This window comes from Arachis stenosperma, chromosome 5 (genome assembly GCF_014773155.1).
Source record: "Arachis stenosperma cultivar V10309 chromosome 5, arast.V10309.gnm1.PFL2, whole genome shotgun sequence".
Classification (NCBI taxonomy): domain Eukaryota; kingdom Viridiplantae; phylum Streptophyta; class Magnoliopsida; order Fabales; family Fabaceae; genus Arachis; species Arachis stenosperma.
The window spans coordinates 75,437,387-75,450,382 of NC_080381.1; the positions used below are offsets into that span (position 1 = coordinate 75,437,387).

The 12,996-nt window shown below is 40.6% G+C and overlaps 1 protein-coding gene across 1 annotated transcript; it reads right to left on the minus strand.

The window, feature by feature from the left end:
* Positions 1–6,826: 6,826 nt before the first annotated feature.
* Positions 6,827–7,366, minus strand: LOC130980906 (uncharacterized). Its single transcript, XM_057904550.1, has one exon. The coding sequence runs from the start codon at positions 7,364–7,366 to the stop codon at positions 6,827–6,829; it is 540 nt and encodes a 179-aa protein (XP_057760533.1).
* Positions 7,367–12,996: the final 5,630 nt, after the last annotated feature.

Below are 12,996 nucleotides of genomic sequence, written 5' to 3' on the forward strand. Positions count from 1 at the left end.
CTTGTTTGCTTGACTAATTCAACCACTAAACTAAAATTGCTCAATCCTTCAATCCCTGTGGGATCGACCTCACTCATGTGAGTTATTATTACTTAATGCGACCCGGTACACTTGCCGGTGAGTTTTGTGTCGGATCGTTTTTCACACATCAAGTTTTTGGCGCCGTTGCCGGGGATTGAATAGATTGACAATGATTACGTGAGGTGGTAGTTTAGATCAAGCACTTTTTCTTTAATTTTGACTAACCCACTAACTGTTTGAATTTTTGCTTAAGCTAATTAAAACTTCATTCTAGCAATAGAGTGAAGTATCACTGGTTATGTGTTTCTCTTGTCTTGTTTGTATGTCAGGTACAGGGAGAGCTATTCCTATTTTATCTGAAGCTGATCAGAGGACTCTCAGGAGAATAAGAAGAGCTGAAAGAGGGAAAGGTATCGTTGGAGAGGAAGAATCTGAGGAAGAATATCACGAAATAGAAGGAGATTCATCTAATCCCAATCCACCAGGGGGAGCAGCTAACAACAACAACAATCCACCACAGAGGAGAGTTTTGGCCTCATACACATTTGCAAATCCAAGACACTGTGGGAGTAGCATCCTCACTCCCAATGTCAATGCAAACAACTTTGAGCTAAAACCACAACTTATTACACTTTTCCAGAACAATTGTTCCTATGGAGGAAGCCCATTGGAAGATCCTAACCAGCATTTATCTACCTTCTTAAGGATTTGTGACACTGTCAAATCCAATGGCGTGAATCCTGAAACATACAAGCTTTTGTTATTCCCATTCTCATTAAGGGATAAGGCTGCACAATGGCTTGAAACTTTTTCCAAAGGAAGTATCACTAGTTGGGATGATATGGTGACTAAATTTTTAGCCAAATTCTACCCACCCCAAAGGATCGTCAGGCTGAAAACTGAGGTGCAGACATTCACCCAATTAGATGCCGAATCCTTGTATGAATCATGGGAGAGGTACAAAGCTCTAATCAGAAAGTGTCCCCCAGAAATGTTCAATGAATGGGATGTGCTGCAGAATTTCTATGAAGGCTTGACGTTGAAATCTCAAGAGGCATTAGATCACTCTGCTGGAGGTTCATTACAACTGATGAAAACTGCTGAAGAAGCCCAGAATCTTGTGGACATGGTGGCCAACAATCAATACTTCTTTGCTCATCAAAGAACCCGCCAACCATCACAGAGAAAGGGGGTACTAGAACTGGAAGGAGTGGACTCCATTTTGGCTCAAAATAAGATGATGCAACAACAAATTCAACAACAGTTTGAATAAATGGCCAAAAGAATTGACAGCCTTCAAGTAGCAGCTGTGAACACAAGCCAACCATCAACTGTATGGGTGCAGAATGAAGAAAGCCAAGAAGAGCAACAACAGGAGCAAGTGCAATACATGCATAACCAAAATTCTAGACAGAATGAAGTTTATGGTGATACCTACAACCCTTCCTGGAAGAACCACCCCAACCTTAGATGGGGAGATAACCATAACCAAGGCCAACAACCATGGCAAAAAAACACAACCCAAAATAACCCAAGGAACAACCAGCAAAACAACAACCAAAACTCATTCAGAAAATCACAAAACACTTACCCCAACTCTAACCATTATCCAACCCATAACCAATCCATCAACCAAAATACATATCATCCACCACCCACATTTCACAACCAACCACAAGCATCACCCGAATATCAAAGAATCACTAACCTGGAAACCTTGATAGACAAAATGTGGAAACACCAAGAAATGACGGCCAAGAATCAAGAAGCCTCCATCAAGAATATGGAAAGACAAATAGGCCAGCTCTCTAAACACTTTGCAACAGAGAGACCATCAAGTTTACTACCAAGTGACACAATTCCAAATCCTAAGGAAGAGTGTAAGGCGATACAGTTAAGAAGTGGGAGAACATTGACAAGCAACAATGACACTACAAAGAAGCAAGTGGAGAACAGCAAAAGGCCAATAGAGGAGGAAGGTGACAAGAAACAAGTTGAAGAAGAGGAAACCAACGATAAGGATGTAACAGCAAGCAAGCAAACTCGCAATCAGGCTCAAGAGAAGGATAAGCAACCACAAAACTCAAAGGAAGTAATGAAAGAATCAACCAAGGATCACAGGCAGGGAGTGAACTTCACACCTCCATTGCCTTATCCTCAAAGGTTCAGCAAAGAGACTAAGGACCAACACTTCCCTAAATTTCTTGAAGTCTTCAAGAAATTGGAGATAAACATTCCACTGGCTGAAGCATTAGAACAAATGCCTCTGTATGCAAAGTTCTTGAAAGAGCTTATCAACAAGAAGAAAAGTTGGCAAGAAAAAGAGATTGTGCTTCTCACTGAAGAATGCAGTGCACTCATCAGAAAAGGACTCCCTCCCAAGCTGGAAGACCCTGGAAGTTTCTTTCTACCTTGCACCATTGGAAGTCTATTTATCAACAAGGGGATGTGTGACTTAGGAGCAAGCATAAATCTAATTCCATCATCCTTAATGAAAAAGCTTGGCATAGGGAAGGTGAAACCAATACAGATGTCCTTAGAATTGGTAGACCAATCAGTGGTACATCCCAGGGGAGTGATTGAAAACCTGTTAGTTAAGGTTGACAAGTTCATCTTCCCTGCAGACTTTGTGGTCCTGGACTCAACCGAGAATGAGGGTGACTCCATAATACTCGGGCGACTATTTTTAGCCACTACTAGAGCCATCATTGATGTAGAACAGGGAGAGCTAACTATCAGAATGCATGAGGAAAGCATCACCCTGAAAGTGTTTTCAGAAACACAAATATGTGATGAGGGAAACCATTGTCTAGAAATTGACAAGGGAAGCGTGCATAGCAAGGAAGAAACTAGCAAGGCAATTGGTAACTATATTCCGAAGCAAGAAACCAACATCACAATAGAGCAAAAGACTGATAATATGCAAAGTAAAAAGGGAAATCAAAGAAAGCTTGAAGTGATAACCAAAGAGGAAGACTCTTCAACAAAGGCCACTGTCAAGAAAGAAAGACTAACAAGAAAGAGAAAGAAAAACAAGAAGGCTTACAAAGGGTGGAAGAATAAGAAGATCCCAACTGAAGGGTTCTCTAAGGATGACAAGGTACAATTAGTATACCAACAGCAAGAAGCACAAGATTACTACACAGTGAACAAAGTGCTTTCCCTTGAGCATATTGAAATTGAGCATAATGGCACACAGAGAAGATTTACAGTGAGGGGGGATAAGCTGCGCCATTTCAGTCATCAACCACCCTAAGGGGACCAATGTCAAGCTAGTGACATTAAAAGAGCGCTTGTTGGGAGGCAACCCAACATGAGATAGTTTTCTTTTCATAGCTTTTTCAATAAAAAGGTTAAATAATTGGTATGTATCGCAAGGAGCTAAGTTTGGTGTTCCACACCAAAACAAATTAAGAGAGAATGAAGCATTCTAAGTTTGGTGTTCCACCAAAAATTTGATCTAAAAACACGTTCTCACTTTCTGCCTAATGCTAGCTCCAAGCAATAGACAAAGCATTCAACCATTTAATTACTTTCTAGTTTTTAGTTTTACTGCCTTTGGCAAAGATAGGAGAATTTTGCATATGGTTACTTTGATGCATAAAAAGAATGGCAAGGGACTAAGTTTGGTGTTCACACAGCAAAGTAAGTTCAAAAGCCTACAAGAAAATCTTGCACACTAACCAGTCACCTAAGGGCTTGAGAAACAAGCAACTTCCATTTACTCTGCAGGAATTCAGTCACCCTCTGGGGAAGGCTGCACATCATTAGCCGAGAGTAAAGAGAATAAGCCACCAAGAGGTTGTATTGTCACTTAATTCCATTGAATTACTCTATATTGGAAGTTTGAATGTGCCCGTCTTAACAGTAACTGTTAGAAGTCCTTGCATCTTATCTGCTTCACTTTGCAATAAGTAAGCTAGTCTAAGTGTGTGCTTGTGTGTTTACTTTCACTTAACTAATGCATGCTCTGTTCCCTAAGCCTTTTCAATTCAATAAAAGAAATGTTTGAAACATGAAGTAAAATGGTTCATTGTTAGCTAGAAGTCAAATAATAGTAAGTGGAGGTATGTATGTGTGATTGTGTAGTGACTCACTTTTAGTGAATAAAAGGAATAGAATGTTTTCTTTTTAAGTAGAAAGTAGCTCACTGTCTATGAATCTCAAATAAATAAAAAGTCCTTGGCTGAAAAGAAAAGAAAAATGGAATGAGAAAAGCCAAAAATGGCAGCAACAAGAACAAAAGAAAGAAGAAATAAAGCTAGACACCAATAGCTTGAACCTTAGAGTATATGTCTGTGGTGTCTTTATACTAGGATCTGCTTGGATTATTAAGTTCTTTGGAGTGCATTAACACTTGGTAACTTGGGTTAACTAACCCGGGATTATCAACTGAAAATCCACCATCAAGAGCAACCTAACTACAAGACATTTAGTGACCAAAGAGGTGATGGGCATCAATGCTCTAAGAAGGAATGTAAGCCAAGTGTCTAAAGTGAATAATGTGTCAAGCACAAGTAAAGAAAAGAAGCTTGTTACACATGACACTGAATTAAAGCTTATAAATAAAATTTTTAGTAAACAAGGATAAAAGAATAATGAGAGGTCATAGCAGTGTGTTGCTTGATGCTTAGAGGAAAATTTCTAGACCTACAAGTCAATAAGAAGTGAGTAGTTACATATCTGCATAAAACCCCATGAGCTACCAATAATACTCTACTAACATGAGCATTCTCTTCTTCTTTCACTCTTTCTTCTCAATAATTCTCTTCTTGCTTGGGGACAAGCAAGTTTTAAGTTTGGTGTTGTAATGACAAGTCATCTTAGCCTAGTTTTACTAGTCTTTTCTTTGTTTTCATTTAGTTTTATGCACTTTCTTAAGCCATAAGTAAGCCAATTGGGTTGAAATTCATGTTATCTTTGACTCAATCAATCATGTATAAAATGATGCATTTTTATGAGATTTTGTGCTATAATTGTCATATATTATGGAAGAGAAATAATCTCATGATTTGAAGCATAGCTTTGATGTTTTTGATTGATTGATGATAGGTGAAACAAAGCTTGGAAGGAGGTTGTAAGAAGGGGCTTGGAAAGAGAGATTTACGTTTGAGCCAACGTTTGAGGAAAATGTCAACTCAAACGTGAAAAGAAGATGAAGAATGCCTTGGAAGAAGCCAACGTTTGCGCCAACGTTTGCCTCAAACGTGAGGTCAAACGTTGGCTGAAATCAACACCCTGGGAGGCCTCAACGTTTGTGCCAACGTTTGCCTCAAACGTTGAGGCAAACATTGGCTAAGAAAAGAAGCAGGGGAAGGCAACGTTTGCGCCAACGTTTGCCTCAAACGTGAGGTCAAACGTTGGCGCCAAAATGAAGGAAAATGGAGCTCCTGGAAGCATGCAACGTTTGCGCCAACGTTTGCCTCAAACATGAGGTCAAACGTTGCCTACAATTTGGCAAGGAAGAGCATGGCAAAGCACCCCTGATTGATGGTTGAGATGAGCCACGTTTGCGCCAACATTTGCCTCAAATGTTGAGCCAAACGTTGGCCAAAAAGAGAGCTTGGGAAGATCCACGTTTGAGCTCACGTTTGACATCAAACGTTGAGCCAAACGTGGATGACAGCAAAAGAGCCCTGCTGCATAATATCTCACATGGCACGTTTGAGTCAACGTTTGCCTCAAACGTTGGCTCAAACGTGAAAGTTATATGGCCCGGTTCACAAGTGGATTTCTTCCCAACACCAAGAGCAATCAACGGAGGCTACTATCAACCCAATTCCATCAAGGCCAAGGCCCAATTCAAGGCTTGAAGATCATTAGAAGAGAGTGTATAAATAGATTAGAATTTAAGTTTTTCAGAGAGCTTTTGGAATTATTAGTTTTGTTGAGTAGTTTTGAGAGCTTACTTTGCATTTTTAAAGAGTTTCTGGGAGGAGAATTGAATTCTCTTCCTCAGGGTTTTATTGTTTTCTTTTCTGCAAAGCTTTACTTGAGTCTTGGGTGTTGAGAATTGAGGAAATTCTGTCTCAATCTCACCTTGAGATCTCTCTCTGTTTTGAGCTACTGCACATTTGAGAAATTGATATTTGAATTCCTTTATTCCACTGCTTGATCTTTAATTCTCTTGCAACTGTTTTTAGAACTTGGATCTAGGAAGGCAGTGAGATCTAGACTTGGCTATCTAGTCTCTTGGGTCCTGAGATCTATTGATTTCCATTTTAATTTTCTTGTTTAATTGCTACATCAAGCTTATTTTTCCTTCTAATCTGAAATCTGGTTGAATTGAATCCATCATCTACTCTTCTGCTTGTTTAATTTTACTTTCCTTATCTAATTTCTACAATTCTCACATCCCACTTCCCTTTTATTTTTCACGTCATTTATATTTCTTGCACTTTAAGTTTCTGCAATTTACATTACTTGCACTTTAAGATTCAGCTCTTTTTCTTTTTGTTCCCTTTAGTTTCCTGCAATTCACCCACTCCCCTTTACATTCTATGCAATTTAATTTCTGTCAACACAATTTCACACAATCAACACTTGTTTGCTTGACTAATTTAACCACTAAACTAAAATTGCTCAATCCTTCAATCCCTGTGGGATCGACCTCACTCATGTGAGTTATTATTACTTGATGCGACCCGGTACACTTTCCGGTGAGTTTTGTGTCGGATCGTTTTCCGCACATCAAAGATGAATTCTCCGACTTTCACCAATAGATCTTCCACCACACCATGGGGGAATTCAAACGTTCTATCAGCCAATTGGAGTGCCATCCTTGTTGGCTTGGCTTCCTCTATTCTCATTTTTTCATCATGGCCAAAGACATGAGGTTTATGCTTGCTCCGAGATCACATAATGCCTTCTCAATGTTCATATCCCCAATGATACAGGGGATTTGGAAGCTCCCAGGATCTTTCAACTTTTGGGAAAGCTTCTTTTGTATTATGGCACTATATTCCTCAGTGAGCACTACAGTCTCTTTCTCCCCCCAATTCCTCTTCCTTGTCATGAGCTCCTTTAAAAATTTGGCATAGAATGGCATTTGTTCTAGAGCCTCAGTAAAAGGTATGTTGATTTGGAGCTTCTTGAAGATTTCTAGGAATCTAGAGAACTGGCTGTCTTTCCCATCCTTCCTCAGCCTTTGTGGATAGGGTACTTGTGGCACATAAGGCTTCAAAACTTGCTTTGGTGAGGATGGTGCAGAGGTCTTTTCTTCCTTCTTGATTTCAGGTTCCTTTGCAATTTCTTCTTCTTGGTGGTTTTGACTTGGGGTTGTTTCTTCCACAACCTTTCCACTTCTTAGTGTTATAGCCTTGCACTCTCCCCTTGGGATAGCCATGGTGTCACTAGGAAAGGTATGTATGGACATAGGTATTTGTTTGGATAAGCTCCCTAATTGTGCCTCTAACTTTGAAATTGCTGCCCCTTGATTCTTTATATTGGATCTGGCCTCTTCATGGTTAGCATATACCTTTCTGTCAGCTTGTAGCTGTCTTTCCAAAATGGTGGAGATAGTTTCGGTCAGTTGTGCTGACAATTGTGCTATGGCTGCCTCCAATTTTGAGAAACTGTTGTTGGTTTCACATGGTTGTATGGTGGGGGTTGATGTATCTTGGTGGTGGGTGTTGTGTGTTTGCTGTTTGGGGTGATATAATGTGTTTTATGAGTTATGGTAGGGTCTATTGTTGCTTGATTGGTGGTTGGGGTTGTGGTTGTTGGGATGATTAGAGTGATATAGTTTGTGGTTTTGTTGGTTTCTGGTGCACAAAATCACAATCACACTTTTGCAATTCCGAATAACTAACCAGCAAGTGCACTGGGTCGTCCAAGTAATACCTTACATGAGTAAGGGTCGATCCCACAGAGATTGTTAGCTTAAAGCAAGCTATGGTTATCTTGTAACTCTTAGTCAGGATATCAATAATCATTCTTAGTTTTAATTGCAGAAAGTAACAAAACATGAAATAAAGAGTACTTGTTATGCAGTAATGGAGATCAAATTGGGGTTTTAGAGATGCTCTATCTTCTGAATCTCTGCTTTCTTACTATCTTCTTCTTCACGCATGAAAGGCTCCTTCTATGGCAAGCTGTATGCTGGTGGATCACCGTTGTCAATGACTAACCGCCATCCTCTTAGTGAAAATGGTCCATGTACATGTCTAATCATCTGTTGGTTCTCATTTGTGTTGGAATAGAATTCGTTGATCCTTTTGCACACTGTCACTGCGCCCAACATTTATGAGTTTGAAGCTCATCACAGTCATCCCTTCCCAGATCCTACTCGGAATACCACAGACAAGATTTAGACTTTCTGGATCTTAGGAATGCTGCCAATTGATTCTAGCTTATACCACGAAGACTCTGATCTCACGGATTTGAATGCTCTGTTGTCAGGAGAGGCAATCAAACTCATGAACCAGGAGCCCAAGAGATACCCACTCAATCTAAGGTAGAACGGAAGTGGTTGTCAGGAACGCGTTCACAGGTTGAGAATGGTGATGAGTGTCACAGATCATCATATTTATCATGATGAAATGCGAATGAATATCTTAGAATAAAAACAAGCGTGATTGAATGAAAAATAGTAGTAATTGCATTAATCCATTGAGACAGAACAGAGCTCCTCACCCCCAATCATGGAGTTTAGAGACTCATGCCGTAGAAGATATAAAATTCATATGTAAAATATCAAAAGGTACAAAATGCATCTCTAAAAGTAGTTTTTATACTAAACTAGTAACCTAGGTTTACAGAAAATGGGAAAACTAAGATAGATAGTGCAGAAATCCACTTCCGGGGCCCACTTGGTGTGTGTTTGGGTTAAGCATTGAAGTTTTCACGTGTATAGGCTATTCCTGGCATTAAACACTAACTTTGGTGCCAGTTTGGGCGTTTAACTCCAACTTTTATGCCAGTTCTGGCGTTTAACGCCAGAAAAGGGTAAAAAGCTGGCGTTTAAACGCCAGTTTGCGCTATCAAATCTAGAGTAAAGTATGGACTATTATATATTGCTGGAAATCCCAAGATGTCTACTTTCCAACGCAATTGAGAGCGTGTGAATTGGATTTCTGTAGATCCAGAAAATTTATTCCGAATGCAGGGAGGTCAGAATCCAACAACATCTGCAGTCCTTTCTCAGCCTCTGAATCAGATTTTTGCTCAAGTCCCTCAATTTCAGCCATAAAATATCTAAAATCACAGAAAAACATAGAAACTCATAGTAAAGTCCAGAAATGTGATTTTTTGCACAAAAACTAATAAAAAATATACTAAAAAGTGACTAAAGCATACTAAAAACTACATGAAAATACCACCAAAAGCGTATAAATATCCGCTCATTAGTTTCCCCACCCAAAATTTGGGTGGTTCTTCCATCCTGGGTTGTATGTTTTAGAGTTTGGATCATATGGTGGTCTAGATGGGTTGTTCACATAATTTGCTTGCTCGCATTCACATTCAGCTTCGGGTGCGTCTTCTTCTTGAGGTAGTGCTTAAGCTTGGATAACTAAGACTTGGCTTGCCTCCACCTTCTTTGTTAACACTGATAATTATGCTGCAATTGCCTTGTTTTGCACTAGCAAGGCTTCCATAGAATGTAGTGAGATGTTGGTTTGGGTCCTCTTGAGCACCCCCTCCATTTGAACAATTATTATGGACAAGTGTGATGAGTTGAGGTTTCAACTCAAAGTTGTTAGCATGGATTGTTGGCTTCAAGGTGCTTCTGCCACAATTTCCTGGATTTGGGTTGATGTAGAAGCCTAAGACTCTCTTCTCTTGCCCAACATGATTGCCAGCTTCTTCCCCAACATGGTTATGCAACTCTTCCTCCATAGTAGCTCCCAGATCTTCCTCCACTACTTCCTCTCCAACTATGCCTTTGCCTCTTGCTTCCCTCCTTAATCTAAGGAAGGTCCTCTCAGATTCACTATCGAAGGAGGATGAAGTTTCTCCCCTTCTACCTGTCATACATTCAACAAATAGCCAGCAGAAGGCAAGTGAAGTGAAAACTCTTGTTGATGTTAGGGGTTAACTTGGTTGATGCAATTGATCAAACAGTTAATATGGAAGTAAGAAGACTGGAAATATGAACAATGAGTAACTAAAATGATTAAAGCAAAAACAAACAAAATAAGAAAGCAGAGAAAAAAAACTGAAAAGGAATTAACAAGGTAATTAAAATGCTTAATCTAGCTCCCCAGTCAATTTAGTAATTGTCAAATTCAAACCAATCCCCGGCAACGGCTCCATAAAACTTGATGACCGGAATTCACACCCCTCAAAATTTTGATTATGAATCCGTTCTTTTGGCAAACGCACCAAAATTATCGTCAAGTAATAACCCATAGTGGAGTGGGATCGTATCCATAGAGATTGGTAGATTTGAGCAATTTTAATCAATTGGTGAATTAGTCAAGCTAAGCAATATAGAATATGGTTGTAGAATTGTAAATGGACAGGAAAGTAAATGACTCAAAAACTAAAGAGAAGCAGTAAAGTGCGTAAAAGGAAATAGCAAGAATATAAAGTGCATAAACATAAATGACTGAATTATAAATGGGAATGGGCATTGACAGAATTGTAAAGAAAGCTATAAAGAATGTGGAAGATAAGAATAGAGGAATTCATTGAGATTGGGAGATTTTATTCTCTTTGGATTAAATCCAGCTCATCTCATCTTCAATCATGTAACTCATTTACCTCTTGAAAATCATGATTGATTGAGCCCCAATCCCTTGGTGACTTAATCTCTCAAATCTTGATAATCAGCCAATTCCTTGGTCTAATTGCTCATGAAGATAGATATGCTTGGTCCCTGATTATACCACACATCCTTGTAGAACTACAATAATGGGTGGATTATATGTCACCATATCCAATCACCAAACCCCAGATTCCACTCAAGTGTGAGAATGGATTTTAAGCATGGTTCCATGTTTCCTTTTCCAAGGTTTCCATGAAACCCATTTTGCATTCAACCTCTTTCCCAAGATGATTGAACACTAGCATTAAAACGAAATTCCTTCTAGCAAATCAAAGAGAAGATGAAGAGAAGAAGAAATTCACTATCATTAATCCATCAAGTAAAACAGAGCCCCCTCTCTCAATGAGAGGGAATTTAACTACTCATAGCTTAGAGAAAAGTACAAGAGATGGAAGAAATGATTTGAAAGTAAATCTAAAACTACTTTAAAACTACTATCCAACCCTCAACAACAACCCCCTTCTCCGTACTTCCAGGGGTTATTTATACTACTCATACTACTAGAATTAAGAAAATACAAAAAAAAAGAAAATTACGATTGGAGGGAAAAAGAAAACTCAATAAACGTGACCTCCAGTGGCTAGCGTGTGACCGGCGCTTCAGTGGCGTGCCACGCCCAGCGACAATTAGGCTTGGCGCGCCATGCCTAGCTCTCAAGTGGCATGCCCCCATATGTTGATATCCCTAGCGTGCCACGCCTTCGATCCCAAGTGGTATGCCCAAGGTCTTCTCAAGCTTTGGTTAGCCTGGCGTGCCACGCCTTCGAGCCCAAGTGGCACGCCCAAGCCTTTGTCTTCCTCCTCTCCATTCTGGAAAGTTGTACTAGCATGCCACACCCAGGGTCTGGCGTGCCACACCCCTTGTATGTGTTGGTTCATTCATTGGCATGCCACGCCCAGAGCTCAAGTGGCACGCCCATGTCTTCTTCTTGTTGATGGGTGATGCTGGCGTGCCACGCTGGAGGCTCAAGTGGCACGCCCAAGTGAGAATTGATAGTTGGCGTGCCACGCCTACGACACCAAGTGGCATGCCCACATGCTTGGCCTTCTTCCTTCTTCTCTGGAAAGTTGTACTACCGTGCTACGTCCAGGGTCTAGCGTGCCACGTCCATAGTTCCTCTTCGTTCCAGGAGCTGGCGTGCCACGCCTTGGCATTCAAGTGGCACGCCTAAGTGAAATGATAGCTTGGCGTGCCACGCCTTCGATCTCAAATGGCACGCCCAGCTTTACTTTGCCTTCTTTGAAGCTTGGTGTGCCACGCCTTGGTCTTCAAGTGGCACGCCTAAGAGAGGATAGGAGCTTGGCGTGCCACGCCTTTGATACCAAGTGGCACGCCCAAGTCCTTGGACCTTCAATCTCGTCTATGGAAAATTGTACTAGCATGCCACGCCGTGATGCTCAAGTGGCACGTGCACTTTAAGATGGCCCTCTTCAACCTTGGCGTGCCATGCCTGGGTCCTCAAGTGGCACACCCAAGTGATGATGAGAGCTTGGCGTGCCACGCCTTTGATACCAAGTGGCACACCCAAGTGCTTGGACCTTTGGATTGATGAACTGGCATGCCACACCCTATGTTTCAAGTGGCACGCCCAGAATGGTTGATGGTCCTGGTGTGTCACACCCACTTTAGCATGCCACGCCCTTGTTGTGGCCATCATCATTGCTCTTTAGAAAATTGTACTAGCGTGCCTGATGAGCGAATAATTTATACGCTTTTTGACATTGTTTTTAGGTAGTTTTCAGTAGGATCTAGCTACTTTTAGGGATGTTTTCATTAGTTTTTATGCTAAATTTACATTTCTGGACTTTACTATGAGTTTGTGTGTTTTTCTGTAGTTTCAGGTAATTTCTGGCTGAAATTGAGGGACCTGAGCAAAACTCTGATAAAAGGCTGACAAAGGACTGCTGATGCTGTTGGATTCTGACCTCCCTGCACTCGAAATGGATTTTTTAGAGTTACAGAACTCCAAATGGCACGATCTTAAAAGCGTTGGAAAGTAGACATCATGAGCTTTCCAAAAATATATAATAGTTCATACTTTATTCGAGATTAGACGATGTAAACTGGCGCTCAACGCCAGTTCCATGCTGCATTCTGGAGTCAACGCCAGAAACACGTCATGAACCAGAGTTGAACGCCAAAAACATGTTACAACTTGGCGTTCAACTCCAAAAGAAGCCTCTGCACGTGTAAAGCTCAAGCTCAGT

Coding starts and splice junctions, on each gene's coding strand:
- LOC130980906 (XM_057904550.1), bottom strand. CDS start 7,366: ATGGCTATCCCAAGGGGAGAGTGCAAGGCTATAACACTAAGAAGTGGA.